The sequence below is a fragment of the Anser brachyrhynchus genome, assembly GCF_964034855.1.
Source record: "Anser brachyrhynchus genome assembly, contig: SCAFFOLD_144, whole genome shotgun sequence".
Classification (NCBI taxonomy): domain Eukaryota; kingdom Metazoa; phylum Chordata; class Aves; order Anseriformes; family Anatidae; genus Anser; species Anser brachyrhynchus.
The window spans coordinates 42,945-68,927 of NW_027663941.1; the positions used below are offsets into that span (position 1 = coordinate 42,945).

General features: G+C 57.9%; 1 protein-coding gene across 1 annotated transcript; it reads left to right on the top strand.

Moving 5' to 3' along the window:
- The first annotated feature begins 3,841 nt into the window (after positions 1–3,841).
- LOC308186599 (maestro heat-like repeat-containing protein family member 7) lies at positions 3,842–25,490 on the top strand. Its single transcript, XM_080608730.1, has 10 exons — positions 3,842–4,250; positions 4,841–4,914; positions 5,118–5,234; positions 5,437–5,516; positions 5,704–5,827; positions 6,147–6,236; positions 7,052–7,153; positions 7,382–7,559; positions 8,286–8,392; positions 22,383–25,490. The coding sequence occupies exons 1-10, from the start codon at positions 4,049–4,051 to the stop codon at positions 22,563–22,565; spliced, it is 1,257 nt and encodes a 418-aa protein (XP_080464856.1). The 5' UTR covers positions 3,842–4,048; the 3' UTR covers positions 22,566–25,490.
- The last annotated feature ends 493 nt before the right edge of the window (positions 25,491–25,983 follow it).

Below are 25,983 nucleotides of genomic sequence, written 5' to 3' on the forward strand. Positions count from 1 at the left end.
ATACAGATGAGCTTGTGGTCGAGGGGTGGACCTGACCACGGAGGCAATAACACAGGTCACCCATGAGTGTGAAACCTGTGCTGCAAGCAAGCAAGCCATGAGAGTAAAGTCTCTCTGGAACAGGGGGTGGTGGCTAGGATTTGGCAGTCAGGTGAAGTCCCTGGTGACTGGAAAAAGGGAAACATCACTCCCATTTTGAAAAGGGGTAGAAAGAAAGATCTGGAGAACTACAGACTGGTGAGCCTTACCTCTGTGCCTGGCAAGATCATGGAACAGATCCTCCTGGAAGTAATGTTAAGGCACATGCAAGACCAGGAGCTGATCTGAGACAGCCAGCATGGCTTCACCAAAGGTAAATCATGCCTGACCAAACTGGTGGCCTTCTATGATGGAGTGACAACATCAGTTGACCAAGGAAGACTGACCGATGTCATCTACCTGGACTTCTGTAAGGCTTTTGACACAGTCCCACATGACATCCTGATTTCTAAATTGGAGAGATACGGATTTGAAGGGTGGACCATTCGGTGGATAAGGAATTGGGTTGATGGACGCACCCAGAGAGTAGTGGTCAATGGCTCTATGTCCACGTGGAGGTTGGTGATGGGTGGTGTCCCTCAGGGGTCTGTCTTGGGACCGGTGCTTTTCGGTATCTTCATCAATGACATAGATGATGGGATTGAGGACACCCTCAGCAAGTTTGGAGATGACACCAAGCGGAGTGGTGCAGTTGATTCAACAGAAGGAAGGGATGCCATCCAAAGGGACTTGGATAAGCTTGAGAAGTGGGCCCACGTGAACCTAATGAGGTTCAAGCCCAAGTGCAAGGTGCTGCACCTGGGCCAGGGCAATCCCAGGCATGGGTACAGACTGGGAGAAGAACTCATTGAAAGCAGCCCCGCGGGGAGGGATTTGGGGGTTCTGGTGGATGAGAAGCTCGACGTGAGCCAGCAGTGCGCGAGTGTGCGCTTGCAGCCCAGAAGGCCAATTGCATCCTTGTCTGCATCAACAGAGCAGTGGCCAGCAGGTTGAGGGAGGTGTGACTGTCCCCCTCTGCTCTGCCCTTGTGAGGCCCCACTTGGAGTACTGCATCCAGGTCTTGGGCTCCCAGCACAAGAAGGATGTGGAGCTGTTAGAACAGGTCCAGAGGAGGGCCACAAAGATGATCAGAGGGCTGGAGTACCTCTCCTATGAAGAAACGCTGAAAGAGCTGGGGATGTTCAGCCTGGAGAAGTCTCTGTGGAGATCTCATTGCGGACTTCCAATACTTAAAGGGTTGTCAAAAAAGGCTGAAGAAGGACTCTTTACTGTGTAGATAATGATAGGACAAGGGGGAATGGTTTGAAACTGAAAGAGGGGAGATTTAGATTGGATGTTAGGAAGAAATTCTTCACTCAGAGGGTGGTGAGGCACTAGAACAGGTTGCCCAGAGAGGCTGTGGATGCCCCATCCCTGGAAGTGTTCAAGGCCAGGCTGGATGGGGCCCTGGCAAACCTGATCTAATGGGTGGCATCCCTGCCTATGGCAGGGGGGTTGAAACTAGAAGATCTTTAGGGTCCCTTCCAACCCAAGCCATACTATGATTCTGTGATTCTCTGATTTCTATGGTGAGGCCTGGCAAATTGACTATACCGGGCCACAGCCACAAACCCGCCAAGGCAAGTGGTACATACTCACCGTGGTAGAAGCTACTACTGGGAGGCTGAAAACACACCCAGTAAACCGTGCTGGGCTGAACCCAGTGGGGGAGCTAGTCCCCCCTGCACAGCACGGCAGTTTGCACAGGAGTACGTGCAGGGAGAGTGCTGCCACTCTGCTAGTGCAAACAGTGGCTGTGAACTGCTCACAAGGAGCTCCAGTCGTGGTATCCTGTCAGCAGAAATCCATGTTCTCTGCTTCCCCTGCAACCTACTGGAACCAACACAGCCACCCAGGCAGAGGATCCCCTACTCTCTCACCATCAGGGAGAAGGAGTGGATGCAAGTGGGTCTAAACAAACCAACCGGCTCTACAATGAATAGAAATATCTGAAGGGTGGGTGTCAAGATGATGGAACCAGACTCTTTTTAGTTGTGCCTAGTGAGAGGACTAGAGGCAATGGGCACAAAGGGAAGCACAGGAAGTTGCATCTGAATATGAGAGGGCACTTCTGTACTGTGAGGGTGAGAGAGCACCGGGACAGGTTGCCCAGAGAGGTTGTGGAGTCTCCTTTGAAGATATTCAAAACCCGCCTGGGTGCCATCCTGCGCAGTGTGCTCTAGGTGATGCTGTTTGGCAGGGGGGTTGGACTAGATGATCTTCAGAGGTCCCTTCCAACCTCAACCATTCTGTGATTCTGTGAGCAACTCCTGCGGGAGGTGCAGCCAGGTAGAATAATTGCTCAGCAAAAGAAGTAGATCCAAGAGTGTAGTGGATTTACGTGGCAAGGTTTTGGTAGCGGGGGCGGGCTGCAAGGGTGGCTTCTGTGAGAAGAATCCAGAAGCTGCCCCATGTTAACTAAGGGCCAGCTTCAGCCAGCTCCAAATTGACCTGCCACTACCCAGAGCCGAGTCAATACACGATGCTGTTTGCACCTCTGTGAGAGCAGATTTAAGAAAGGAGGAAAAAAAATGCTGGGGAACAGCAGCTGGGAGAGAGAGAGGAGTGAGAAACAAGTGCCAAGGTCAGTGAAGAAGGAGGGCAGGAGGTGCTCAGGGCACCGGAGCTCGAGTTCCCCTGAAGCTTGTGGAGAGGCCCCTGGTGGAGCAGGCTATCTCCCTGCAGCCCATGGGTCCTACATGGAGCAGATCTCCACGCTGCAGCCCATGGAGAGGAGCCCACGCAGGAGCAGGTGACCTGTCAGGAGCTGCTGCCCGTGGGGGACCCAGGTTGGAGCAGTTTGCTCCTGAGGGATGGACCCCGTGGTACGGACCCATATCTGGAGCAGTTCTTGAAGAGCTGCTGCCTGCGAGAAGCCCACGTCGGATCAGTTTGGGAAGGACGGCATCCCGTGGGAGGGACCCCACATTGGAGCAGGGGACAAGAGTGACCGTGAAGGAGTGGCGGAGATGAAGTGCTATAGACTGACCTCAGTCCCCATTCCCCCATTCACCTGCAATGCTCGGGGGGAGGAGGTAGAAGAGGGTGGATGGGGGGGAAGGCGTTTTTGGTTTCTTTCCTTTGTCTCTCACTTCTCTAGCTTGTTAGTAATAGGCAATAAATCTTACTATCTCCCTACTCTGAGTCTGTTTTGCCCATCAGGGTAATTGTTGAGTAATGTCCCCATCCTTATCTCAACCTGAGCACTTTGTGTTGTATTTTCTCCCCTTTCCTATTTGAGGAGGAGGACTGAGAGAGCGGCCGAGGTGGAACTCGGCTGCCCACCCGAGTAAAACCACCACACAGGTCTCCCTGTGCTCAGGGCTGGGTGCTCCCAGAGCCTGCTAGAAGCAAGGCCTGACCCCTTCCCTGGCATCTGCCAGCCACTGCCTCCCTGGGAAGGGATGGGGGATAGCAAAGGGCAATTGGGACAACTAGGGCATCCACGCCTTTGCCTTCTGTGTGCCTGGGGTGTATCAGGACTCCTTGTGGGGCCATGAGTGTGTCACCCTCGTGTCAGGGTGCCAGCAGGCGCCAGGGCAGCAGGCTCTGCCAGGCTGGTGGCTTGCGTGCGCACTTTCCTGGCAGTGGCTGAGCATCTGCTTGCCAATGGGAAGTAGTGAATGGCTTCCTTCTTTTGCTTTGCTTGCACGTGCATCTTTGGCTTTTCCTAGAATGCTATATTTGTCTTGATCCATGAGCTTTCTCATCTTTGCCCTTCCGATTCCCATCGCCATCCTGCTGGGACAGGCTGGGCGAGTGGGTGTGCAGTGCTGAGCTGCTCACCCGCCCAGCCCAGAAGCGTGTCACAATGAAACCCTTTGTGACATCCCTTGATGACACCCCCAGGGGTCTGCCCTAAAAAAATGCAGCTGTGACTCGGACCCTCAGTGTCCGTGCAGGACAGTGACGGGACAGGGCAGGAGCACAGGGCCTTTAAGGAGTCTAAGTGCACAGCCCACGTCCCACAATGCGGTTCCGATGCTGCCACCACCGGAGAAGACAACGTATTATCCTGGGGAGGTATCCTTGCCCTTATCGCCCCATTCCTCCATCCCGCAGGGTGGCAAAGATAACCCGCCCCTGCTCCAGGATGGCCTGGCAGAAGACCTGGTGTCCTGAGGAGAGCAGCTTTCCGCTGGATTCCTTGGATTTCCAGCCACTGAATCCCAGTGAGTGAGCATCCCGCGCGGCTGGGAAGGGTTGGGGCCAAGCAAACCTCCCTGCTTGAAGCCAGGACGTCTTTCCTGGCACGGCAGCAGTGGGATCCTGTGGGTGCGGGGCAGAATGGCACCTGGGTGCTGGGGGTGCTGGGAGCCCAACCCAGCATGGCCTCGCCCCGGGTTGGGAGGGAGCTTAGAGGGGGCCCAGATCCTGCTGCCTCAGCACCCTCAGAGTATAGAATTTGTTGCTAATTGAACACCTAATTGAAATCTACCCTGCTTTAGGTTCAATCTGTCAGCCCTTGTCCTATCACAGCACTCCCTGATAAAGAGTCCCTCCCCAGCTATCCTGTAGGCCCGCCTTTAGGTACAGGAAGGCCTCTGTAAGGTCCCCCTGGAGCCTCCTCTTCTCCAGGCTGAAGAAGCCCAGCTCTCTCAGCCTGTCCTAGAGGAGGTGCTCCAGCCCTCTGATCAGCATCAGGGCCTCCTCCGGACCTGCTCCAGCAGGTCCATGTGTCTCTCGTGCCGGGGGCCCTTCCTCTCCTCGCTCCTGCCTTCAGCCTCTCACTGCAGCACTCCTCCCTCTCCTCCATTGTTAGATGCCTGGTCGTGGGATCTTGGCAAAGAGGAAGCCAAGAAATTCATCGAGATATTCGTCAGCAGCACAAAGAAGGTAATGGAAGCCCCTTCCGTCGTGGCTGTGCCTGTGTGTCCTGAGGGGGCCCTGGCCCTGCTGCCAGGCTGGGCAGAGCTGCTGCCCTCCGTGTGTCTCAGACAGCACCACACGTCACAGCACTCCAGTGTCACAGCACTCCAGCGCTGTGGGCTCTGGTTCTCCCCCCTCACCCTCCCCGTGGTTCTCTCCGTGGCTGCCAGGATGAGGAAAAGAAAATGAAGTTCCTGGAGAGCATCTGCACCCTGTGCAGACAGTATTCCTTGTTGGAGGACATGGATGCCTTCTGCCACAAAACCGAGCTGGCAGAGAACATCAAGGTGAGGGGACGCGTGGCGGGTTGGGGAAGGGACAAGGCCCCTCGGACACCAGCCCCCTGTGAGGCTGGGGCAGGGGGAGGTGGCGACAAACCGTGCACAGACACCAAGCTGCCCGAGGCAGGACTGGGCGTGCTGCTGGGCCTTCAGCAGCGGGCACTGGGGGCTGGTGTCTGCCACGTCCCATCCTGGTTGTGCTCTGCAGGTTTTGCTGGAAGAGGAGCCCACGGACAGTTTGCACACAGCATTTCGTAGGAATGCCATGGAGACTCTCACCATCCTCAGGTGAGTGCCCAGCCCCTGGTTGGGCCAGCACATCCCCAGGGCAACGTCCTGGTGGCCCTGAAGCTGGCAGGGAGGCTGCCCGTCCCTCCCAGGGATGCCTGTCCACGGGAGGGCCGTGTCCTCCTTCATAAGCCTCGAGGCACCACTCCAGCACCAGCGTCCAACAAGCTCCTATCTCCCTTCTTAGCTCCACTGCGAAGGCAGCACTGGATGGCAAAAAGGAGAGTCTCCTGCATGCCTGCTTCAAGAGTGTCTTCTTTCTGCCTCCCTATTTGGACATGTCAGCGGTAGAAAAAGATCTCTACAACAAGGTATGTGCTGGGTGAGGTAGTGGCACCCCCATTCCCGCTGGGCTGCTGCCTTGCTGCCCCGTGCGGAGACAACCGGACAACCAGTGCAGGGCCGGGGCCCAGATTTGCTTTCCCAGCCTCATCCCTTCTTCCCCTTCCCCTTCCCTGGCCTGATCCAGTGCTGCAGGAGGTCTGCACGCAGCAGCTTTTTAGCCCCAAAGCCACCCCTGGGCTCTGTGAGGCGGTGCACGTGTCCTCCCTTGGTGCTGGAGGTTCAGTCAGCCCCTGGGGGTGAGAAGGACCGCAGAAATACTTCTATGATCCTCTGTCCTCCTTGCAGACCATGAACGCCATGGAAATCATGCTGCAGGCCTTTGTACGCAACTGTCCAATCTCCAGTGTCGGCGAGGAGCTGCAGATTATTTGGCAGGTCTGGCATTTGCAAAGAGTCGGTTTCCCAGGAGTGGTTCCACAGCTCGGGGGGGTAACGAACGTCCATGCTGCAGTGGATGGCCCACCCCCAGTGCCAGGACTGAGCACGCTGCGGGCAGGTGCCCACCTCCTTTGGGGAAGCCCACCGAGGTCTTCTGGGAGCCTGGCATCCCCTGGCTGTGGTCAAAGACCCTTTCCCCTCCGAAGAATCCTCTCATGTCACAGCAAAACCTTGCCCATGGCACTTCTGGGCCAGCCCCTCCAGACCCCAAGAGATCACCTTGCGCCAAAGCAGTGGGAGAATTTTAGCCCACTCCTTGGGCACCGCACTGGCGGCAGCTGGAGCTGCTCTCCGCCTGCCCCCCAGTCCCTCCAGTCTCCTCTTGCCAGGTGTGAATGGGGCAGAGATCCCCGGGGACCCGCCCATCCTGCACGGGAGCGTGGCCCTGAAGCCGTGTTCTCCTGGCTGCCCAGTGGCCGTATCCCTGCCCCATTGCGGACCCCTGGTTCCTGGCACAGAAGCCAGCCCTCACGGAGAGGGGACAGAGGGCCGCGTTCCGGGGGAGGGCGCAGGAGGGAGCTGAGGCCGCACTGGCGGGTGGCATCTGCCCGTCTGCCTGAGCACAAAGTTGGCTGGCGGATCTGTGGCAAGCCTGCAAGGGAACCCAGGGGCAGGAGCCCTGCTGAGGGCTTTGCTCCACCTTGGGGGAAGCTTTGATGGACGGCGTGAGCACAGCCAGGGGTTCAGCAGTGCTGCTTCTGCTGGAGCAGGCATCAGCTCCCAGGGCAGACCAGCAGCTTCTCTCCTCACAGGCGCTGCTGCACTACGCCACCTCCCATAACACCGCTGTGCGCAAGATCGCCCTGCAGAAGATTGAGAGGCTGAGTGATTTCCTGGTCACATATCTGGGGAAGGTAAGATGCCAGGAACCCTTCAGGCAGCCTGTCTCCCCTTCCCTGCATTCCAGAGCATCCTGCAGCTCAGGGGTGCCTGTGCAGCAAGCCCGAGCACAGGTGGGGGCCTCAGCACAGCTCTGCCCTGAAGCAAGGGTCTTTGTCCCTCCTTTGCCCCTGCTCTTCCTTCCCCAGGCCCTGCTCTCTGCCTCCACTTAACCCTTCTTCTCTCCTCCCTCCCTTGCCCAGACCTCGTTCACTGCTGGACAATGCGAGGGCAGCCCGGGCACCCACAAAGAGGTCCACATCCCCATCCTGGGACAGCTGCTGGGCCACCTCTTCATTTCCAGCTGTGGCACAGATCCCACCAGATACAGAGTTTTGGATGCTCTTTATCACTTCTACGCATTCCTCAAAGATGGAAGAGGTAAGAGAAGGTGTGGTGGGCAGCGTCCGTCTGCACACAGACATCTGCTGGTATGTCTGCTTCTTTTCCCCGAGTATTGTGAAGGATTGTTCTTTTGCTTGGTGGAGGCTGTCCATGAAAGTCTGCCAGGGTCCCTGACCTCCTCTGCTCCTCACAGCAGCTTCCCGCAGGAATCTGGCTATCGTTTTCCACAGAAGCTAAACGCTCACCTCATGTCCAGGAGCAGTTCTCTGCTGCTGTCCTTCTCAACCCTCCCCAGCTCACCTACCACGCCGTTTCGCGGTATTCCCCAGTCTAAGCCATCAATCGATTGCCACTTCCCAAACCACATCTTCCCTGAGGAGTGAACAGCAGAGCCAGCCGTGCATCACCAGGGATGGTGACGCCCTCCAGAATTCTCCTTGACTGTTTGCTCCCTGCCGTCTTGCAAGCAGATGGCAGGGAGCTTCCTGCACATCCCGACCCCGAGCAGAAGGGGTCTGTGACACGCTGCTACCCCCACGGCACCCAGCGCCATTGCTTCTCCTCCTTCTGCATCATCCCTGAGGTCCCTCTTGCTCCCAGCAGCCGTCACCCTGTGCTTTACATCCCTGCCCACCACTCTCCTCAGCATGGGTCTGAGCCTCCCTCCTCAGCCATTCCTAGTGAAAGTGCTTTTCACCATTTGGCAAGCTTGTTGGCAAAGATGCTCTTCCCTACTGACTCTTCGGTGTTCCCCCTGTTTAGAATGCTCGCTGACAAAGGACATGGAAAATTATGCAGAGAGGCGCAAGAATTTGAAGGATACGACATATCCTTCGTATGAAATTTCCACTCCCTGTGATATTGCCAAGGTAATGAGCTCCGGCCTTGCTGGGAATCTTGTCCGTAGCATCAGCAGGCAACTCGTGTGAGCAAAGGGGTCCAGAGCCATGGGGCTGGCATGGCCTCCCTCGCCCTGGTGAGAGGGTTCCTCTTGTCCCGAAGCTGGGGCTATGCGAAGGCTGCTCCCCTGTGTCCCAGCAGCAGCTCCAGCCCTCCTGGCCACCAGCAAGCCCTGGTTACCTGCAGGGCCAGCACTCTGTCCCCGTACGCCCCATCCTCACTCCCTCCCCCTGAGGGCCCTCTCTCCGGAGCTGCCCTTGCTGCTCAGCTAAGCAGCACCCTTGGGACACTCAGTGCGGCATGTCCTCCCTCCCCTCCTTCTTCCCACAGGCGTTTGGAGGATACCTCAGGCCTTCTGAAAGGACGGACATCATCCTCACAGCCACTGAAGCTATGCGAGACTCCAGCATCCATGACAAGCAGGGCGCCTGCAGCTTGCTGGACGCAGCCTTGGAAGACCCCAAGTACTGGCTGACAGATGTAAGTGGCCTGTGGCCATTGCCCTGCCCTTGAGCTCTTTCAGGCGTTGATCCTCCCTCTCTTCCTCTCTCCCTCTTTCCTTTATTCCCTCCCTTCTTCTCTCGCTTTCTCCCTCCCTCCCGGCCTCTGTCGCACATCGAGATCTCTTAGGCACCAGAAGCCACCTGAAGTGAGCAGAGAGCAATGGAAGGGGCCAAGGTTTCAGTGGCGGCTGTGGAAATGGCTGCATTGGCTGCATGGACACACCATGGCTGCATGGACACACCATTCCCACCTTGTCCCCCCAGGTGCCAACGATCATGGAGCGCATCAGAAAAAACCTGGACAGCATCCACACGGCATCAGCGCGGCGCTGCCTGGACTCCCTGCTTCTCCAGCTGACCAACCTGATGTCCAGGGAAGAAGTCAAGAACCTGCTGCAGTTCTCTCCGCCAAGTGACAGGTCCTGGCCTTAACATCCTTGAGGGCTTGTTCCACGTCGGGAGATGCACCTGGAGACTCTCTGCTTGCCAGAGCCATGGCAAACGGCAGGGCATCCCCAAGGAACACAGCCCTCCATCCCACCACCGTGTTCCAGCCCCACTGGGCCAGCCAGGGCTGCAGCAGCCCAGCTGTCCAAGGCAGCCCAGAGCCCCCCTGCCCCCAGGGAACGCCAGCTCAGACCCTTCCTGCTTGCCCAGGCTGGGCCCCCAGCGCTCCCCAAGTCACAGGGGCTGCAGGACAGCCTGGGTCCTACGGGGCTGGCCCGGGCCGTGGCCCTGCGGCTGAGGCAGCCCCACTGACAGAGTATTCTGTGCTTGCAGCACTGCCCTGGGCATGTGGGAGGTGGTCCTGGCAATGCCACAGGCCTTGGAGAAGGTTTTAAATGTGCTGTTGGAAGACTTGCCACTGCGCAACTGGTGCACGACGGTCACAGAAGACACCTGCATCCGTCGCTTGGCTGTGAGTTCCCAGATGAAACCTTGCTCCCAGCAGGGCTGCGCGTGGCCCTTCAGGCACACAGGCACAGCCCTGTCCCCATCTACCCCCAACCTGCCAGCTCCCCCAGGGCGTACGGACACATCGTCCCTGGGGCCGGCAGGGCCGGCAAGCCCCCGTAACCAGCCGCGCCTGGTGCCTTTGGTGCCAGCTCGCGCTGCTCCATCCCTGCCCAAAGGCGGGAGAAGAAGAGGCTGCAGGGAGCCCTGCAGGCCCTGCCAGGCTCCCCCTGCTCTTTCTTGCAGATGCTGGCCCAGAATCACGTTTCGGAAGAGGAGTTTGGTAACCCAGTGCACCTGCAGAGTTACCTGAAGCACCCAAGCCCAGCGATGCGCTTGACGGCTCTCAAAGGGCTCTCCACCGTGTCAGAGAGCCCTGAGAAGGTGAGCGGGCCATCGTCAAGCAAAGCCATGTTGGCAGCCTGGGGCTTTGCTCTTCTGCCCTCCCGTCCCTCCCCGTTGCTCTCCCCGCATCCCTGTAGTGCGCCCGCGGCCACTGCTTGCAGGAGGCGATTGCCATGCCAGCTGCCAGGAAGCAAGGCAGGAGGCTGGTGCTCAGGAACCAGAGCCCTTTGCCCAGGGTGGTCTCTCACGGCTTCACGGAAGGGAAACTGTGTCTTTCCTACAGGCAAGAAAAATTCAGGTCGTGCTGCCAGACATCCTGGAGGCCCTGCAGGACACCAACGCAGACGTCGTGCTGAAGGCCCTGCTTGTGCTGCGGAACGTGATGGCTCGTGTGGAGAGGAGAGAGGCCGGTCGCACGGCTCTGCAGCTGGCTGAGAAGCTCCTGCCACTCTTTGACCACGTAAGTGTGCTGCGGGAGCCCGAGCCCTCAGCTGGGCCCCCTGTAATGAGGGCTGCCCTTCAGCCCGGCCCTGTGGGCAGCACTCAGGCAGGGCCTCGCCAGTCTCCTCGTCAGCCCAGCCGCTGGGGAGCTCTGCTTGGACATGGCTGGTGCGGCCGGTGGCGAAAGTGGGGTGGCTGGCGGGCAGCCTGTGCTGGCAACCGACTGCGTTGCCTTTCACGGGCACCAGGCCTTGCAGCTGCCCCGGCAGGGCTGCTGAGCAGCTCCTCTGGGAAGGATCCAGCGCCGAAGCATCTCCCAGTTCTGCGATCTCCCTTCGCGTCAGCCACGCTAATGCCCCTGCTCCCCATGGGCGGGCAGCAGCTGTTGCTGAAATTCATCCTGTCCTCCTCCCTGCCAGGAGTCCAGCCAGGTACGGGAGCACTCCATCTGCCTCTTCCAAGCCGTGACGGAGGCTGTGCTGCGGCAAAGGAAGAGGGCACTGAAGAGGACAGTGCACAGCAGCCTTCTCCCACTCTACTTTCGGATGAGAGACCAGAGTGAGAGCGTAGCAAAGGTACAGATCTCAGAGCTGACCAGTTACGTGGGCGAGGGTGTGCCGACACCACAGGGATGCTCTGGGGGATCCCTGGCCGGCAGCGTGAGCTGCCTCCGATGGCGGCTGTCCCGTGTCCTTGCCCTGGCCATGGAACCCCGTGCACGCCGTCCCCCACCACAGCCTCCCGGAACGCGCTGGGAAAGGCTCGCAGCCCTGCCAAGAGGAGGGGACAGAGGGTCTCCTTCCCAAGGCTGTGCTGCCATGTCCCAACCTCTGCTGCTCCACAGGCCTCTGGGGAAGCTCTCGTCGTCGCTGCAGAGTTTCTGCGACGCAAAGAACTCAAGCACTTGGCCCAGACAAAACAGACCTGCAGGATCGGGGAGTGCTTGGTAAGGACGACCCCACAGGCCCCAGCCCCAGCTGGGCAAACGTGCCCGGCCAGAGCCCGCTGCCTGCAGCCGCATCCTCGCTCCCTTCCTTCCAGCACAGAGCCCCAGGGGGCTCTTCTGCAGGCCCCTCTGCCCTCCCTGCCCCCAGGATGCTGGAGGAGACCCTGGGGAGGGTCTGCAAGCCCCGTGACCTTGTGTTCTCTCTCCAGCTGCAGCAGGACGGAGGCAGAGTAGAAGAATACCTGCAGCAGAGCCAGCCCTACCTGCAGGACTCGCAGACCGTCTTGCGACTTGAGGCCGTCAGGTTCATTGGTGAGCCCAGCCCCTGGGTCCCTCTTTGGGCAGCCTTTGGCAGCCCCAGGCACTGCCCTGGCAGCGAGGCGCAGCCCTGTTGCCCCCAGAGCCCCCTGACTGGGCCCTTGCTCCAGCCCCCCTCGGGCAATGACCTTGCTGGGGTGCAGGAGGGGGCACAGCCTGGCTGGCCAGGCCAGGGGCTGCGCTGCTGGGAGCGTGCTGGGGAGCGGGGCTCTGATGGGAACTCTGTGTCTAGGGCTTGCTGCGCGCTACTCCGGGGACCAGAGCGAGGAGAAGCAGAATGAAATCATCAGCGGTGAGTGAGGGCAGTGGTGTGTGTGCTAGGGCTGGGGGGACAGGGGCAGAGGCCCCCATGCCTTGCCCTGCTCCAGGGAAATGCTTCGGGGCGGAGGAGCAACGCAGGCATAGGAAGGAGGGAGAGGAGACGGGGGAGCCCGGCATGTCAGGGAATGCCCTCCCAGCCTGGAGTTGGGCAGTGCTGCTGAAAGGGTTGAGTGTCGAAAGGGAAGAGTCGAGTGGGGCTGGCATGGTCTGCAGGGGATGCCTGGGGATCTCTGCAAGGAGTGGGTTTTCATCTCTGCTCTTCTTTCTTTGGCAGTCCTCCGGTCTTCAGGGAAGGATGTGGAACCCATGGTCAGATGCCTGGCAGCTCAGACCATCATGATCCTGGCGTCAAGGCGTAACAGAACGTCAGGACGGAGATTTCGACAGCTGTGGTGCTGCTAGCCACGCAGCACTCCTCAAAACATCAATATATATCTTAATAGAACCGGGTTCTTGTCTCATTATTCCAGCAGCTCCTTCCAAGTGACTCGGTGCCGTGACGCTGAGCTAACTTGGAGGCTACCAAGGACGTCTTTTCCCTGGGCCCAGTGCCTGCTTGGTGCCTACTCAATGAAAGAGTCACAGAACCGCTGCGGTTGGAAAAGGCCCTTCAGCTCAAGTCCAGCCGTCAGCTAACACTACCAGGCCCACCACAAAAGCACGGCCCTTAGCACCAAGTCCACACATTTCTTTAATAGCTCCAGGCCACATTTGGAAGAGGCTTCCAGGCTTCTGGGTTTGCCCTGAGCAGCCCCTTTTGTTACTGTGCTGCTAGCAGGGAGGCCAGCTGTGACCCGGGGCTGCACATTGCCTGCTGCTGCCTGCAGCCACAGGGATGTCACTGTAGAGACAACAGGAGTGTCACCAACATACATGAGATCTGAGGGCTTATCCAGGGACAAGAATCACAATGTGGAAGCCGAAAGAGAGCAGCAGTGAAAAGGCCACGTCCTGCTGCTGGCCATGGCCACGGCTCCAGGGAAGCAGCAGCCCCGACCCAAAGGCAGCAGAGAGGCAGAGCCCAGCGGGCAGTGAGGTGGAGCCCCGAGGGCCACCGGGGCTGCTCCTCCATGTGGCAGCTGGGCTCTTGGACCCGAGCCCCTCCTGCATGCTGGAGCTGCTCCCCCAGCTCCAGAGGAGATGGGAAGAGATGGCAGCTGAGACCAGTGAAGTTCTGATGCTTTCTTTATTTTCGTTATCTCTACTGGAAGCCTCGTTCTAAAGGAAAATGAAAGAATGAGGGGAAAAAAAAGAATAATTAGTAGAAAGGAGAAGGAGAAGAAGAAGGAGAAGAAGGAGAAGAAGAAGAAGAAGAAGAAGAAGAAGAAGAAGAAGAAGAAGAAGAAGAAGAAGGAGAAATCAAATCATAGTACCTGGGAAATAATAATAAAGAAAAATAAGTACAGGAAATCGTCCAATGTGATTTTTCTGATAACCTGTGATTATCTGAATCACAGAGGCACAATGCAATGCTTTTTGCCTTCTACCACTACAGCACAGTATGTAGGACTGTCCCGTACTCTGTGCATTGACCTGACGGGTCATTTCACACTATTTACTTTCATATCCCTGTTGGAAGGGGATGATTCACAAACTGGGGTAAGCTGATGGGTTCTGCCTCAGCCCTTTGAAGTGTCCTGCTCTTGAGTCTTTCAGCCTGAGATTGCCACAGATGACCCCTGATGGTAAATGGCTGTTCAGCTGCTAACTAGGAATAAGGGAGAGTATATTGGGTCTTCCAGTGGCCATTTCAACTTTAGGTGAATCCCAAGAACCCACTGAACAAGGGTGTTGTCTTTGAAGGGGTCTCATGTGTTGGGCTGGGCTGGCGTTATTGGGACAAAGACCACTGCTGGCAGTGGACATGCTCTGGTATCTCCACCTGGCTCCATCTGCATCCTCCAAAGGGCTCTGGTCTCTTGCATGTCCTGCTTGCTTACTGTCTTGACAGCAGAGCTCTGCCTGAATACCCAGTAATTTCTTTAGTACTTGGGTGAAAGAGCAACTACTCGTCACCTCAAATGTTTCAATCCTTTTTATAAAACATTACACGCTTTGTGTGTAATTTCTATCATGAAGAAATGTGAATTTTCAGGATGTATATTCATCGCTGGAGAAGAAATCCTGAAGTTCACCTGTACTTGCATTGTCATCGCTTTGACTAGCATGGTGTGCTCCCTCACCTTCCAGGCACATCCACAAGTTTTGATTACACAGACCCTGCTGAATGTCCCCTTTCCAGCCGCCTGTCTGGACCTATGCACTTCCCTTGGTTCTCCTGGTTTGCCCTCCCCTTACTCTTTGATCATTAGACTGCTCTCACAGACCCAGTTGCTGCTTTGAGCTTCAGGTAGAAGCAGCCCAGCTTGTCCATCTATCAGCAGTCTGTCTAATTGTTTCCTTACCAAGATCCTCATCATTTCTCATTGAGTTCGTATGATATGGATTAATAATAACACTATCATTTTTAATTGCCTGTCTATCAGTATAAAATACTTCTACAGTCATTCTTTTGTGAAGGTAAACGTCACAGGAGGCATACACGATGAGCTTGCTTTGTTTTCTGGATAATTGCAGCGTGTTTTCACGTTCTTTGGCTGGAAATAGGAAAAACCCTTCTGCACCTGAGTGCAGCCAGGTGTCTAAGGAAAGCAGGTGGGAGCTGGTGCAAAGGAGCTGTAACATCCAGCTGCAGACTTTGGTGCAGAAGTGTGGTGTAAGGAAAAGTGGTGCAAGCACCAAGTAGACAATGGGAGAAATGTCAGGGCTGGGGTGGGGAGGAGCAAGGTTGTCCATGCAGTGTCAGATCTCAAGAGTCTGCTTTTCCTATCTATGCAGTTCCCCAAAGGAGACACCCTGGATCAATATCAATTAGTGAACTGAAATGCTCCAAACCGAAATTAAACTAAACGCACCCTTTAAGATGAGAAAAAAATTTTATTAGGTGCTCTTTGAAATCTTCCTCCTTAACTACACCATGAAAGCTCTCCAATTAGCTGTGCAAGTCTTGAACAAAACTATGTAAGAAGCGTTAGGAGTTTCTTCATTTTAATGAGTTCCACGGTGTATTTTGGTGCTGAATTTATGAAGCTCAGGTACCGAGAGGAGAATGATGCAAGCGATTGAGAAAGTAAAGTCAGAAGAAAAAGCTGAAGTGACTTGGAGTGTTAACGGGCCCCGCTGAGGGCCGTTACTAAGAGAGTCTCCCCAAGAACTTGTTAGAGCAGATAATTGGAGGCCATGATTACAGATAGTCAAAGGCACTGTGATGAGAAATATTTTGATGAAGCAGGAGGGCCAAGGCCTGATACCAGCTACTGGAGGGGAGATCCTGCACACCCATGTCTGGTTCGGGGCTTTTCCTGGGGTCTGTGGGATGTGGTGGGCAGTGTGATGCCAAAAGAAGAACACTGTGCTGTGGTTTAACCCGGCCGGCAGCTGAACCCCACACAGCCGTTCGCCCACCTTCCCCCCTCCCTCTCTGGGATAGGGGAGAGAAACGGGAAAGTGAAGCCTGTGAGTTGGGATAAAGACAGTTTATTAAGACAGGAAAATAATAATAATAATAATAATAATAATAATAGTACTCCTACCAATAATGTGTATGAAACAAGTGATGCACAGTGCAATTGCCCACCACCCGCTGACCGATGCCCAGCCTATCCCCGAGCAGCCGGCCCCCCACCCCGGCCAGCCACCCCCATATATTGTTTAGCATGACGCCAGATGGTATGGAATACCCCTTTGGCCGGTTTGGGTCAGCTGTCCTGGCTCTGTCCCCTCCCAGCTCCTGCTGCACCCCCAGCCTGCTCGCTGGCAGGACAGAGCGAGAAGCCGAAAAGGCCTTGGCCTGGTGTAAACACTGCTCTGCGACAATCACAACATCAGCATGTTATCAGCGCTCTTCTCAGCCTAATCCGAAACATAGCACCCTACCAGCTACTGTGAGGAAAATTAACTGTGTCCTAACTGGAACCAGGACAACATAGGCAAAAATAATCTGAGAGGCCACAGCCCCATGGGACGTGGTGATCGGCGGCCATCTTGGCCATGGCAATCAGGAAGCCGTTGAGTTTAAAATCTTTGGTGACAGGAGGAAAACTGCCACAAAACCTGCTTTTGGCAGGGGGGTTGGACCCGATGGTCTCTTGAGGTCCCTTCCAACCCCTCCAGTTCTGTGAACTCTGGACACGGGGAGGGCAGACTTCAGGCTGCTGAGGGAACTAGTTGGGAAGGTCCCCTGAGAAGCTGCTTGGGAAGGTATCGGGGTCCATCTTTTTAAGCACCACCTCCTAAGAGCACAGGAGCAGGCGATTCCAAAATGTCGGAAGTCAAGCAGGCGGGGCAGAAGGCCAGCTTGGCTGAGCAGGGATCTTCTTCTAGAGCTTAAGGGGAAAAAGAAAGCGTGTGGCCACTGGAAGCGAGGTCGGGTGACGTGGCAGGGCTACAGAGGTGCTGTTCGCCTCTGTCGGGAGAAAATTCGTGCGGCCACAGCTCAGAGGTGAAGCTGGCTAGTACTGTGGGCGACAACACAGACATATATCCATCTCTCTCTATATATGTATTGAATATGTTAACAGCAAAAGGAGGACTAGAGGAAACATCGGTCCGTTACTTGATGAGGCTGGTCACCTCACAAGCAGGGACACAGGTGAAGCAGAGACATTTAATGCCTTTTTCGCCTCTGTCTTCAAGAGCAGTGATGGGCTCTGGGACCCAAGGGGCCCAGAGTTGGAGGGCCGTGACTGCAGTAACAAAAACCTCCCAGCCAAGCCCACCCTGGATGCATATGAGTCTATGGGGCCTGAGGGGATTCATCCCAGGGTTCTCAGAGGGCCGACTAATCCTCGTCGCGTTCTACAACTTCCTCGCGAAGGGGAGTGGAGAGGCAGGTGACCTATTCAGCGTAAACAGCAGTGATAGGACCCGCGGGAATGGTGTTAAGCTGAGGCGGGGGAAGCTTAGGCTGGACATCAGGAAGAGGTTCTTCACCGAGAGGGTGGTCGCATGGTGGAACAGGCTCCCCAGGGACGTAGTCACTGCACCAACCCTGTCTGAATTTAAGAAGCGATTGGACTGTGCACTTAGTCACACGGTCTAAACTTTGGGCAGACCTGTGCGGTGCCAAGAGTTGGACTAGATGGTCCTTATGGGTCCCTTCCAACTCGGGATATTCTACGATTCTATGATAATGTCCTTGTGAGACCTCTCTCAATTATTTTTCAATGGTCTTGGGAGCCCAGAGAGGTCCAAGTTGACACTAGGCTGGCAATCGTTGTGACAGCTTTCAAGAAGGGCAAGAAAGAAGAGCCTGATAATTACGGACCTGCCAGTCTCTCTTCAGAGCCTAGTGAAAATATGGAGAGAACTGTCCTGGGCGTTACTGAAAAACACCTGAAAGACAACGCAGTCATTGGTCACAGCCCACCAAGGTTCATGAGGGGAAAGTCCTGTTTAACAAACTTAATTTCCTTTTATGACAACATCACCCATCTAGTTGACCAAGGGAAGCCAGGTTTTGGATTTCCATCAAGTTTTCAATACTGTTTCTCTCAGTATCCTTCTGGACAAAATGTCCGTTGTACAGCTAGATAAATACATGCTGTTTAGGGTGAAAAATTGGCTGATGCCAGGTGAGCAAGGTGGAGATAAATTAACTTGGCTACAACGCTAATGATGAGCTTTGCGCAGTGGCCAATTGCTGGCTGGCTTGAGGCGCGTGTCTCGGGGCGCCTTCTGCTCAAGAGCCATCAGGAGACCGTGTCTTTCATCCCTTCAGGTCTGCCCCTTTCCAACTCGGGATATTCTAGGATTCCAAGTGTGGCGCCCAGCATTTGGCCTTGAATGCCACGCAGCTGGATGCGGCCCGTCGATCCAGCCTGTCCGGATCCCTCTGCAGAGCCTTCCTGCCCTCAAGCGGATCAACCCTCCTGCCCAGCTTGGTGCCGCCCGTGAACGTACGGCGCCCGGACGCCCGGGACCCACCCAGCCCAGGCGCGTGTCACACTGGGACCCTTTGTGACATCACCTGATGACACCCCAGGGGTCCGCCTTGTAAGAGTGCAGCCGTGGCTCGGACCCTCAGTGTCGGTGCACGGCAGTGACGGACAGGGCAGGAGCACAGGGCCTTCGAGGAGTCCCCGAGCACAGCCCACGTCCCGCAATGCCGCAACCGCCCGCCCACAGGAGCCGCCGTTTTATCCTGAAGGGCCGTGTTCGCAAGCCAAAGTCTCCTTCTGAATCCGATGAGGAGGGAGGCATGCCCCCCAAGAAGCCCAGGCTGGCCTGGCAGGAGACCTGGTCTTCTGAGGGCAGCAGCCGGCCAGCAGAGGACAGCTTGCTGGCAGAGGGCAGCAGCCCGGCCGCAGAAAGCAGCCCGGCAGCGGAAAGCAGCCCGGCAGCGGACAGCAAGGACGAGTCGCAGCTGCTGGATCCCAGTGAGTCAGGGTCACGGGGATGGGGTGGGGAGGGTTGGGGACAGCGAGACCCCTGCTTGACTCCAGGACTCCTTTCCTGGCTAACCCGGCGGGTGGGCCCGACGGTGCTGAGCTTCCTCCACAGCACCACAGAATCCCAGGACGCTTTGGGCTGGGGGGGACGTCAGCGATCACGACGCCTCCCCCCAGCCCAGGCTGCCCAAAGCCCACCCAGCCTGGCCGTGGGCAGCGCCAGGGAGGGGGCACCGCAGCCTGCGCCAGGGCCTCACCACCCTGGGCGTGAAGGATAGAAATCCCTCCCTGCCCGAAAGAAACCTGCCCTCTTTTAGGTTAAAGCCGTCACCCCTTGTCCTGTCGCTGCACTCCCTGATGAAGATCCCCCCCAGCTTTCCCGGAGGCCCCTTTGGGCACTGGGAGGCCGCAGCGAGGTCCCCCCGCAGCCTTCTCCAGGCTCCACAAGCCCAGCTCCCTCAGCCTCTCTTCCCAGCAGAGCTCCTGCAGCCTCTGGGCATCCTCGCGGCCTCCCCACGTCCTTCTGGGGCTGGGGCCCTTCCTCTCCTCACTCCTGCATTCAGCCCCTCTCTGCAGCACTCTTTGCTTTCCTCCTTTCCAGATCAGGCAAGGAAACTGTGCAAAGACACATCCGTGGAATTCATCGAGGCTTATGTCCGCGGCACAGAAAAGGTAACGGCAACCGCTTGCATCGCAGCCGTGCTCCTGGCGCTGCCACGGCTCTGCTGCGGGGCTGCTGGAGGGCTGCTGGCTGGGCAGAGCCGTGGCCTCCGGGCGTCCCACACAGCTCCAGACCCCTCAAGGCTTTGGTCCTGCTGGCCGTGGGTGTCCCCCTAACGCTCTGTTGGTGTCTTTGTGGCTGCCAGGACAAGGAGGCGCAGAAGATGCTGTTCCTCAGCAAAATCTGCGCTCTGTGCAGAACTGTTTCGGAGAAGGGCTTGACGCTGGACTTGCATGCCTTCTGCCGCAAAAATAAGCTGGTGGAGAACATCATGGTGAGAGGATGTGCGGAGGGTTGGGGAAGGGGCAAGACCCCCGGCACCAGCCCCCTGGGAGGCCGGGGCTGGGGCAGCGCTGGCTCTGCTGGTGCTGGGTGCCGGCGGCTGCAAGGTCTCATCCCGCTTGTGCTCTGCAGGCGCTGCTGGAAAAGGAGCCCATGGACAGCTTGAACACAGAATTTCGGCAGAAGGCCATGGAGACCATCGCCGTCCTCAGGTGAGTGCCCAGCCCCTGGCTGGGCCAGCACATCCCCAGGGCAATGTCCTGGTGGCCCTGAAGCTGGCAGGGAGGCTGCCCGTCCCTCCCAGGGATGCCTGGCCAAGGGAGGTCCGTGTCCTCCTTCATAAGCCTCGAGGCACTGCGTCCAACAGGCTCCTCTCTCTCTCTCCCTCAGCAACACCGTGCCGAGAGCACTGCACGGCAAAAAGGAGAGTCTCCGGAACGCGTGCTACAGGAGCGTCTTCTTTCTGCCTCCGGAGTCGGATGTGCCAGAGACAGAAAGAGCGCTCTACACCAAGGTATGTGCTGGGCGAGGAACCGGCACCCCCAGTCCTGCTGAGCTGCTGCCTTGCTTCCCCGTGCTGAGACAACTGGAGACCAGTGCAGGGCCGGGGCCCAGATTTGCTTTCCCAGCCTCATCCCTTCTTCCCCTTCCCCTTCCCTGGCCTGATCCAGTGCTGCAGGAGGTCTGCACGCAGCAGCTTTTTAGCCCCAAAGCCACCCCTGGGCTCCAGAGGGGCTCAGAGCCAGCTCCTGGGGCTGAGAAGGGCCACAGAAATAATTCAGTGATCATCTGTCCTCCTTGCAGACTATGAATGCCATGGACCCCATGCTGGCGGCCTTCGTACGCAACTGTCCCACCGCCAGCATCAGCGCAGAGTTGCAGAATATCTTGGAGGTTTGGCATTTGCAAAGAATTTCCAAAGAATCCTCTCAGGTCACATTTGCAGACCCCTGTCAGCCCAGCAACTTCTCTCCTTGCAGGTGCTGCTGGACTTTGCTGGCTCCAAAAACTCATCTGTGTGTGAGAGAGCTGTGACGAGGATTGAGAGGCTGAGTGACTTCATCCTCTCACATTTTGTGGCCAAGGTAAGGAACAAGGAATTCCCGACCCTTTCGTGCATCCCAGAGCATCCTGCCACTCAGGGGTGCCTGCGAGGCAAGCCTGGGTGCATGTGAGGGCCTCAGCACCCTGAAGCAAGGCTCTTCGTCCCTCCTTTGCCCCTGCTCTTCCCTCCCCAGGCCCTGCTCTCTCAGGGGCCGGCTCTGCCTCCACTAAGCCCTTTGTCTCTCCTCCCTCCCTCCCCCAGATCTCAGACTACAATGAAAAACACAAGGACAGCCACAAAGATCTCAGAAAGCTCTACATCCCCATCCTGGGCCAGCTGCTGGGCCACCTCTTCATTGTCAGCTGTGGCACAGATTCCGTCAGTTGCACAGCTTTTGATGCTCTTTTTCGCTTCTACAAAATCATCTCAGATGGAAGAGGTAAGAGAAGGTGTGGTGGGCAGCGTCCGTCTGCACACAGACATCTGCTGGTATGTCTGCTTCTTTTCCCCGAGTATTGTGAAGGATTGTTCTTTTGCTTGGTGGAGGCTGTCCATGAAAGTCTGCCAGGGTCCCTGACCTCCTCTGCTCCTCACAGCAGCTTCCCGCAGGAATTTGGCTATCGTTTTCCACAGAAGCTAAACGCTCACCTCATGTCCAGGAGCAGTTCTCTGCTGCTGTCCTTCTCAACCCTCCCCAGCTCACCTACCACGCCGTTTCGCGGTATTCCCCAGTCTAAGCCATCAATCGATTGCCACTTCCCAAACCACATCTTCCCTGAGGAGTGAACAGCAGAGCCAGCCGTGCATCACCAGGGATGGTGACGCCCTCCAGAATTCTCCTTGACTGTTTGCTCCCTGCCGTCTTGCAAGCAGATGGCAGGGAGCTTCCTGCACATCCCGACCCCGAGCAGAAGGGGTCTGTGACACGCTGCTACCCCCACGGCACCCAGCGCCATTGCTTCTCCTCCTTCTGCATCATCCCTGAGGTCCCTCTTGCTCCCAGCAGCCGTCACCCTGTGCTTTACATCCCTGCCCACCGCTCTCCTCAGCATGGGTCTGAGCCTCCCTCCTCAGCCATTCCTAGTGAAAGTGCTTTTCACCATTTGGCAAGCTTGTTGGCAAAGATGCTCTTCCCTACTGACTCTTCGGTGTTCCCCCTGTTTAGAATGCTCGCTGACAAAGGACATGGAAAATTACGCAGAGACACACAAGAGTTTGAAGGATGCGACATTTCCATTGATTGTAATGTCCTTTCCCTGTGAGATTGCCGAGGTAATGAGCTCTGGCCTTGCTGGGAATCTTGTCCGTAGCATCAGCAGGCAACTCGTGTGAGCAAAGGGGTCCAGAACCGCTGGGGCTGGCACGGCCTCCCTCGCCCTGGTGAGAGGGTTCCTCTTGTCCCGAAGCTGGGGCTATGCGAAGGCTGCTCCCCTGTGTCCCGGCAGCAGCTCCAGCCCTCCTGGCCACCAGCAAGCCCTGGTTACCTGCAGGGCCAGCACTCTGTCCCCGTACGCCCCATCCTCACTCCCTCCCCCTGAGGGCCCTCTCTCCGGAGCTGCCCTTGCTGCTCAGCTAAGCAGCACCCTTGGGACACTCAGTGCGGCATGTCCTCCCTCCCCTCCTCCTTCCCACAGGCGTTTGGAGGATACCTCTTCCCTTCTGAGAGGCTGGACATCATCCTCACAGCCCTTGAAGCTTTACAAGACTCCAGCGTCCATGACAAGCAGGGCGCCTGCAGCGTGCTGGACACAGCCTTGGAGGACCCCAAGTACTGGCTGACAGATGTAAGTGGCCTGTGGCCATTGCCCTGCCCTTGAGCTCTTTCAGGCGTTGTTCCTCCATCCCTCCCTCCCTCCTTGCCTCCCTCGCACATCGAGGTCTCTTGGGCTCCAGAAGCCACGTGAAGGCAGCAGAGAGCAATGGAAGGGGCCAAGGTTTCAGTGGCAGCTGTGGAAATGGCTGCAGTCCGGTGGACACACCATTCCCACCTTGTCCCCCCAGGTGCCAACGATCATGGAGTGCATCAGGAAAAACCTGGACAGCATCCACACGGCATCAGCGCGGCGCTGCCTGGACTCCCTGCTTCTCCAGCTGACCAACCTGATGTCCAGGGAAGAAGTCAAGAACCTGCTGCAGTTCTCTCCGCCAAGTGACAGGTCCTGGCCTTAACATCCTTGAGGGCTTGTTCCACGTCGGGAGATGCACCTGGAGACTCTCTGCTTGCCAGAGCCATGGCAAACGGCAGGGCATCCCCAAGGAGCACAGCCCTCCATCCCACCAACGTGTTCCAGCCCCACTGGGCCAGCCAGGGCTGCAGCAGCCCAGCTGTCCAAGGCAGCCCAGAGCCCCCCTGCCCCCAGGGAACGCCAGCTCAGACCCTTCCTGCTTGCCCAGGCTGGGCCCCCAGCGCTCCCCAAGGCACAGGGGCTGCAGGACAGCCTGGGTCCTACGGGGCTGGCCCGGGCCGTGGCCCTGCGGCTGAGGCAGCCCCACTGACAGAGTATTCTGTGCTTGCAGCACTGCCCTGGGCATGTGGGAGGTGGTCCTGGCAATGCCGCAGACCTTGCAGAAGGTTTTAAACACGCTGTTGGAAGACTTGCCACTGCGCAACTGGTGCACCGCGGTCACAGAAGACACCTGCATCCGTCGCTTGGCTGTGAGTTCCCAGATGAAACCTTGCTCCCAGCAGGGCTGCGCGTGGCCCTTCAGGCACACAGGCACAGCCCTGTCCCCATCTACCCCCAACCTGCCAGCTCCCCCAGGGCGTACGGACACATCGTCCCTGGGGCCGGCAGGGCCGGCAAGCCCCCGTAACCAGCCGCGCCTGGTGCCTTTGGTGCCAGCTCGCGCTGCTCCATCCCTGCCCAAAGGCGGGAGAAGAAGAGGCTGCAGGGAGCCCTGCAGGCCCTGCCAGGCTCCCCCTGCTCTTTCTTGCAGATGCTGGCCCAGAATCACGTTTCGGAAGAGGAGTTTGGTAACCCAGTGCACCTGCAGAGTTACCTGAAGCACCCAAGCCCAGAGATGCGCTTGATGGCTCTCAAAGGGCTCTCCACCGTGTCAGAGAGCCCTGAGAAGGTGAGCGGGCCATCGTCAAGCAAAGCCATGTTGGCAGCCTGGGGCTTTGCTCTTCTGCCCTCCCGTCCCTCCCCGTTGCTCTCCCCGCATCCCTGTAGTGCGCCCGCGGCCACTGCTTGCAGGAGGCGATTGCCATGCCAGCTGCCAGGAAGCAAGGCAGGAGGCTGGTGCTCAGGAACCAGAGCCCTTTGCCCAGGGTGGTCTCTCACGGCTTCACGGAAGGGAAACTGTGTCTTTCCTACAGGCAAGAAAAATTCAGGTCGTGCTGCCAGACATCCTGGAGGCCCTGCAGGACACCAACGCAGACGTCGTGCTGAAGGCCCTGCTTGTGCTGCGGAACGTGATGGCTCGTGTGGAGAGGAGAGAGGCCGGTCGCACGGCTCTGCAGCTGGCTGAGAAGCTCCTGCCACTCTTTGACCACGTAAGTGTGCTGCGGGAGCCCGAGCCCTCAGCTGGGCCCCCTGTAATGAGGGCTGCCCTTCAGCCCGGCCCTGTGGGCAGCACTCAGGCAGGGCCTCGCCAGTCTCCTCGTCAGCCCAGCCGCTGGGGAGCTCTGCTTGGACATGGCTGGTGCGGCCGGTGGCGAAAGTGGGGTGGCTGGCGGGCAGCCTGTGCTGGCAACCGACTGCGTTGCCTTTCACGGGCACCAGGCCTTGCAGCTGCCCCGGCAGGGCTGCTGAGCAGCTCCTCTGGGAAGGATCCAGCGCCGAAGCATCTCCCAGTTCTGCGATCTCCCTTCGCGTCAGCCACGCTAATGCCCCTGCTCCCCATGGGCGGGCAGCAGCTGTTGCTGAAATTCATCCTGTCCTCCTCCCTGCCAGGAGTCCAGCCAGGTGCGGGAGCACTCCATCTGCCTCTTCCAAGCCGTGACGGAGGCTGTGCTGCGGCAAAGGAAGAGGGCACTGAAGAGGACAGTGCACAGCAGCCTTCTCCCACTCTACTTTCGGATGAGAGACCAGAGTGAGAGCGTAGCAAAGGTACAGATCTCAGAGCTGACCAGTTACGTGGGCGAGGGTGTGCCGACACCACAGGGATGCTCTGGGGGATCCCTGGCCGGCAGCGTGAGCTGCCTCCGATGGCGGCTGTCCCGTGTCCTTGCCCTGGCCATGGAACCCCGTGCACGCCGTCCCCCACCACAGCCTCCCGGAACGCGCTGGGAAAGGCTCGCAGCCCTGCCAAGAGGAGGGGACAGAGGGTCTCCTTCCCAAGGCTGTGCTGCCATGTCCCAACCTCTGCTGCTCCACAGGCCTCTGGGGAAGCTCTCGTCATCGCTGCAGAGTTTCTGCGACGCAAAGAACTCAAGCACTTGGCCCAGACGGAACAGACCTGGAGGATCGGGGAGTGCTTGGTAAGGACGACCCCACAGGCCCCAGCCCCAGCTGGGCAAACGTGCCCGGCCAGAGCCCGCTGCCTGCAGCCGCATCCTCGCTCCCTTCCTTCCAGCACAGAGCCCCAGGGGGCTCTTCTGCAGGCCCCTCTGCCCTCCCTGCCCCCAGGATGCTGGAGGAGACCCTGGGGAGGGTCTGCAAGCCCCGTGACCTTGTGTTCTCTCTCCAGCTGCAGCAGGACGGAGGCAGAGTAGAAGAATACCTGCAGCAGAGCCAGCCCTACCTGCAGGACTCGCAGACCGTCTTGCGACTTGAGGCCGTCAGGTTCATTGGTGAGCCCAGCCCCTGGGTCCTTCTTTGGGCAGCCTTTGGCAGCCCCAGGCACTGCCTCTGATGCCCCCAGAGCCCCCCGACTGGGCCCTTGCTCCAGCCCCCCTCGGGCAATGACCTTGCTGGGGTGCAGGAGGGGGCACAGCCTGGCTGGCCAGGCCAGGGGCTGCGCTGCTGGGAGCGTGCTGGGGAGCGGGGCTCTGATGGGAACTCTGTGTCTAGGGCTTGCTGCGCGCTACTCCGGGGACCAGAGCGAGGAGAAGCAGAATGAAATCATCAGCGGTGAGTGAGGGCAGTGGTGTGTGTGCTAGGGCTGGGGGGACAGGGGCAGAGGCCCCCATGCCTTGCCCTGCTCCAGGGAAATGCTTCGGGGCGGAGGAGCAACGCAGGCATAGGAAGGAGGGAGAGGAGACGGGGGAGCCCGGCATGTCAGGGAATGCCCTCCCAGCCTGGAGTTGGGCAGTGCTGCTGAAAGGGTTGAGTGTCGAAAGGGAAGAGTCGA

Coding starts and splice junctions, on each gene's coding strand:
- LOC308186599 (XM_080608730.1), top strand. CDS start 4,049: ATGCGGTTCCGATGCTGCCACCACCGGAGAAGACAACGTATTATCCTG. Junction 6,237..7,051: donor AGCTGCAGATTATTTGGCAG/GTCTGGCATTTG, acceptor CTCTCCTCACAG/GCGCTGCTGCACTACGCCAC. Junction 7,560..8,285: donor ATTCCTCAAAGATGGAAGAG/GTAAGAGAAGGT, acceptor CCCCCTGTTTAG/AATGCTCGCTGACAAAGGAC.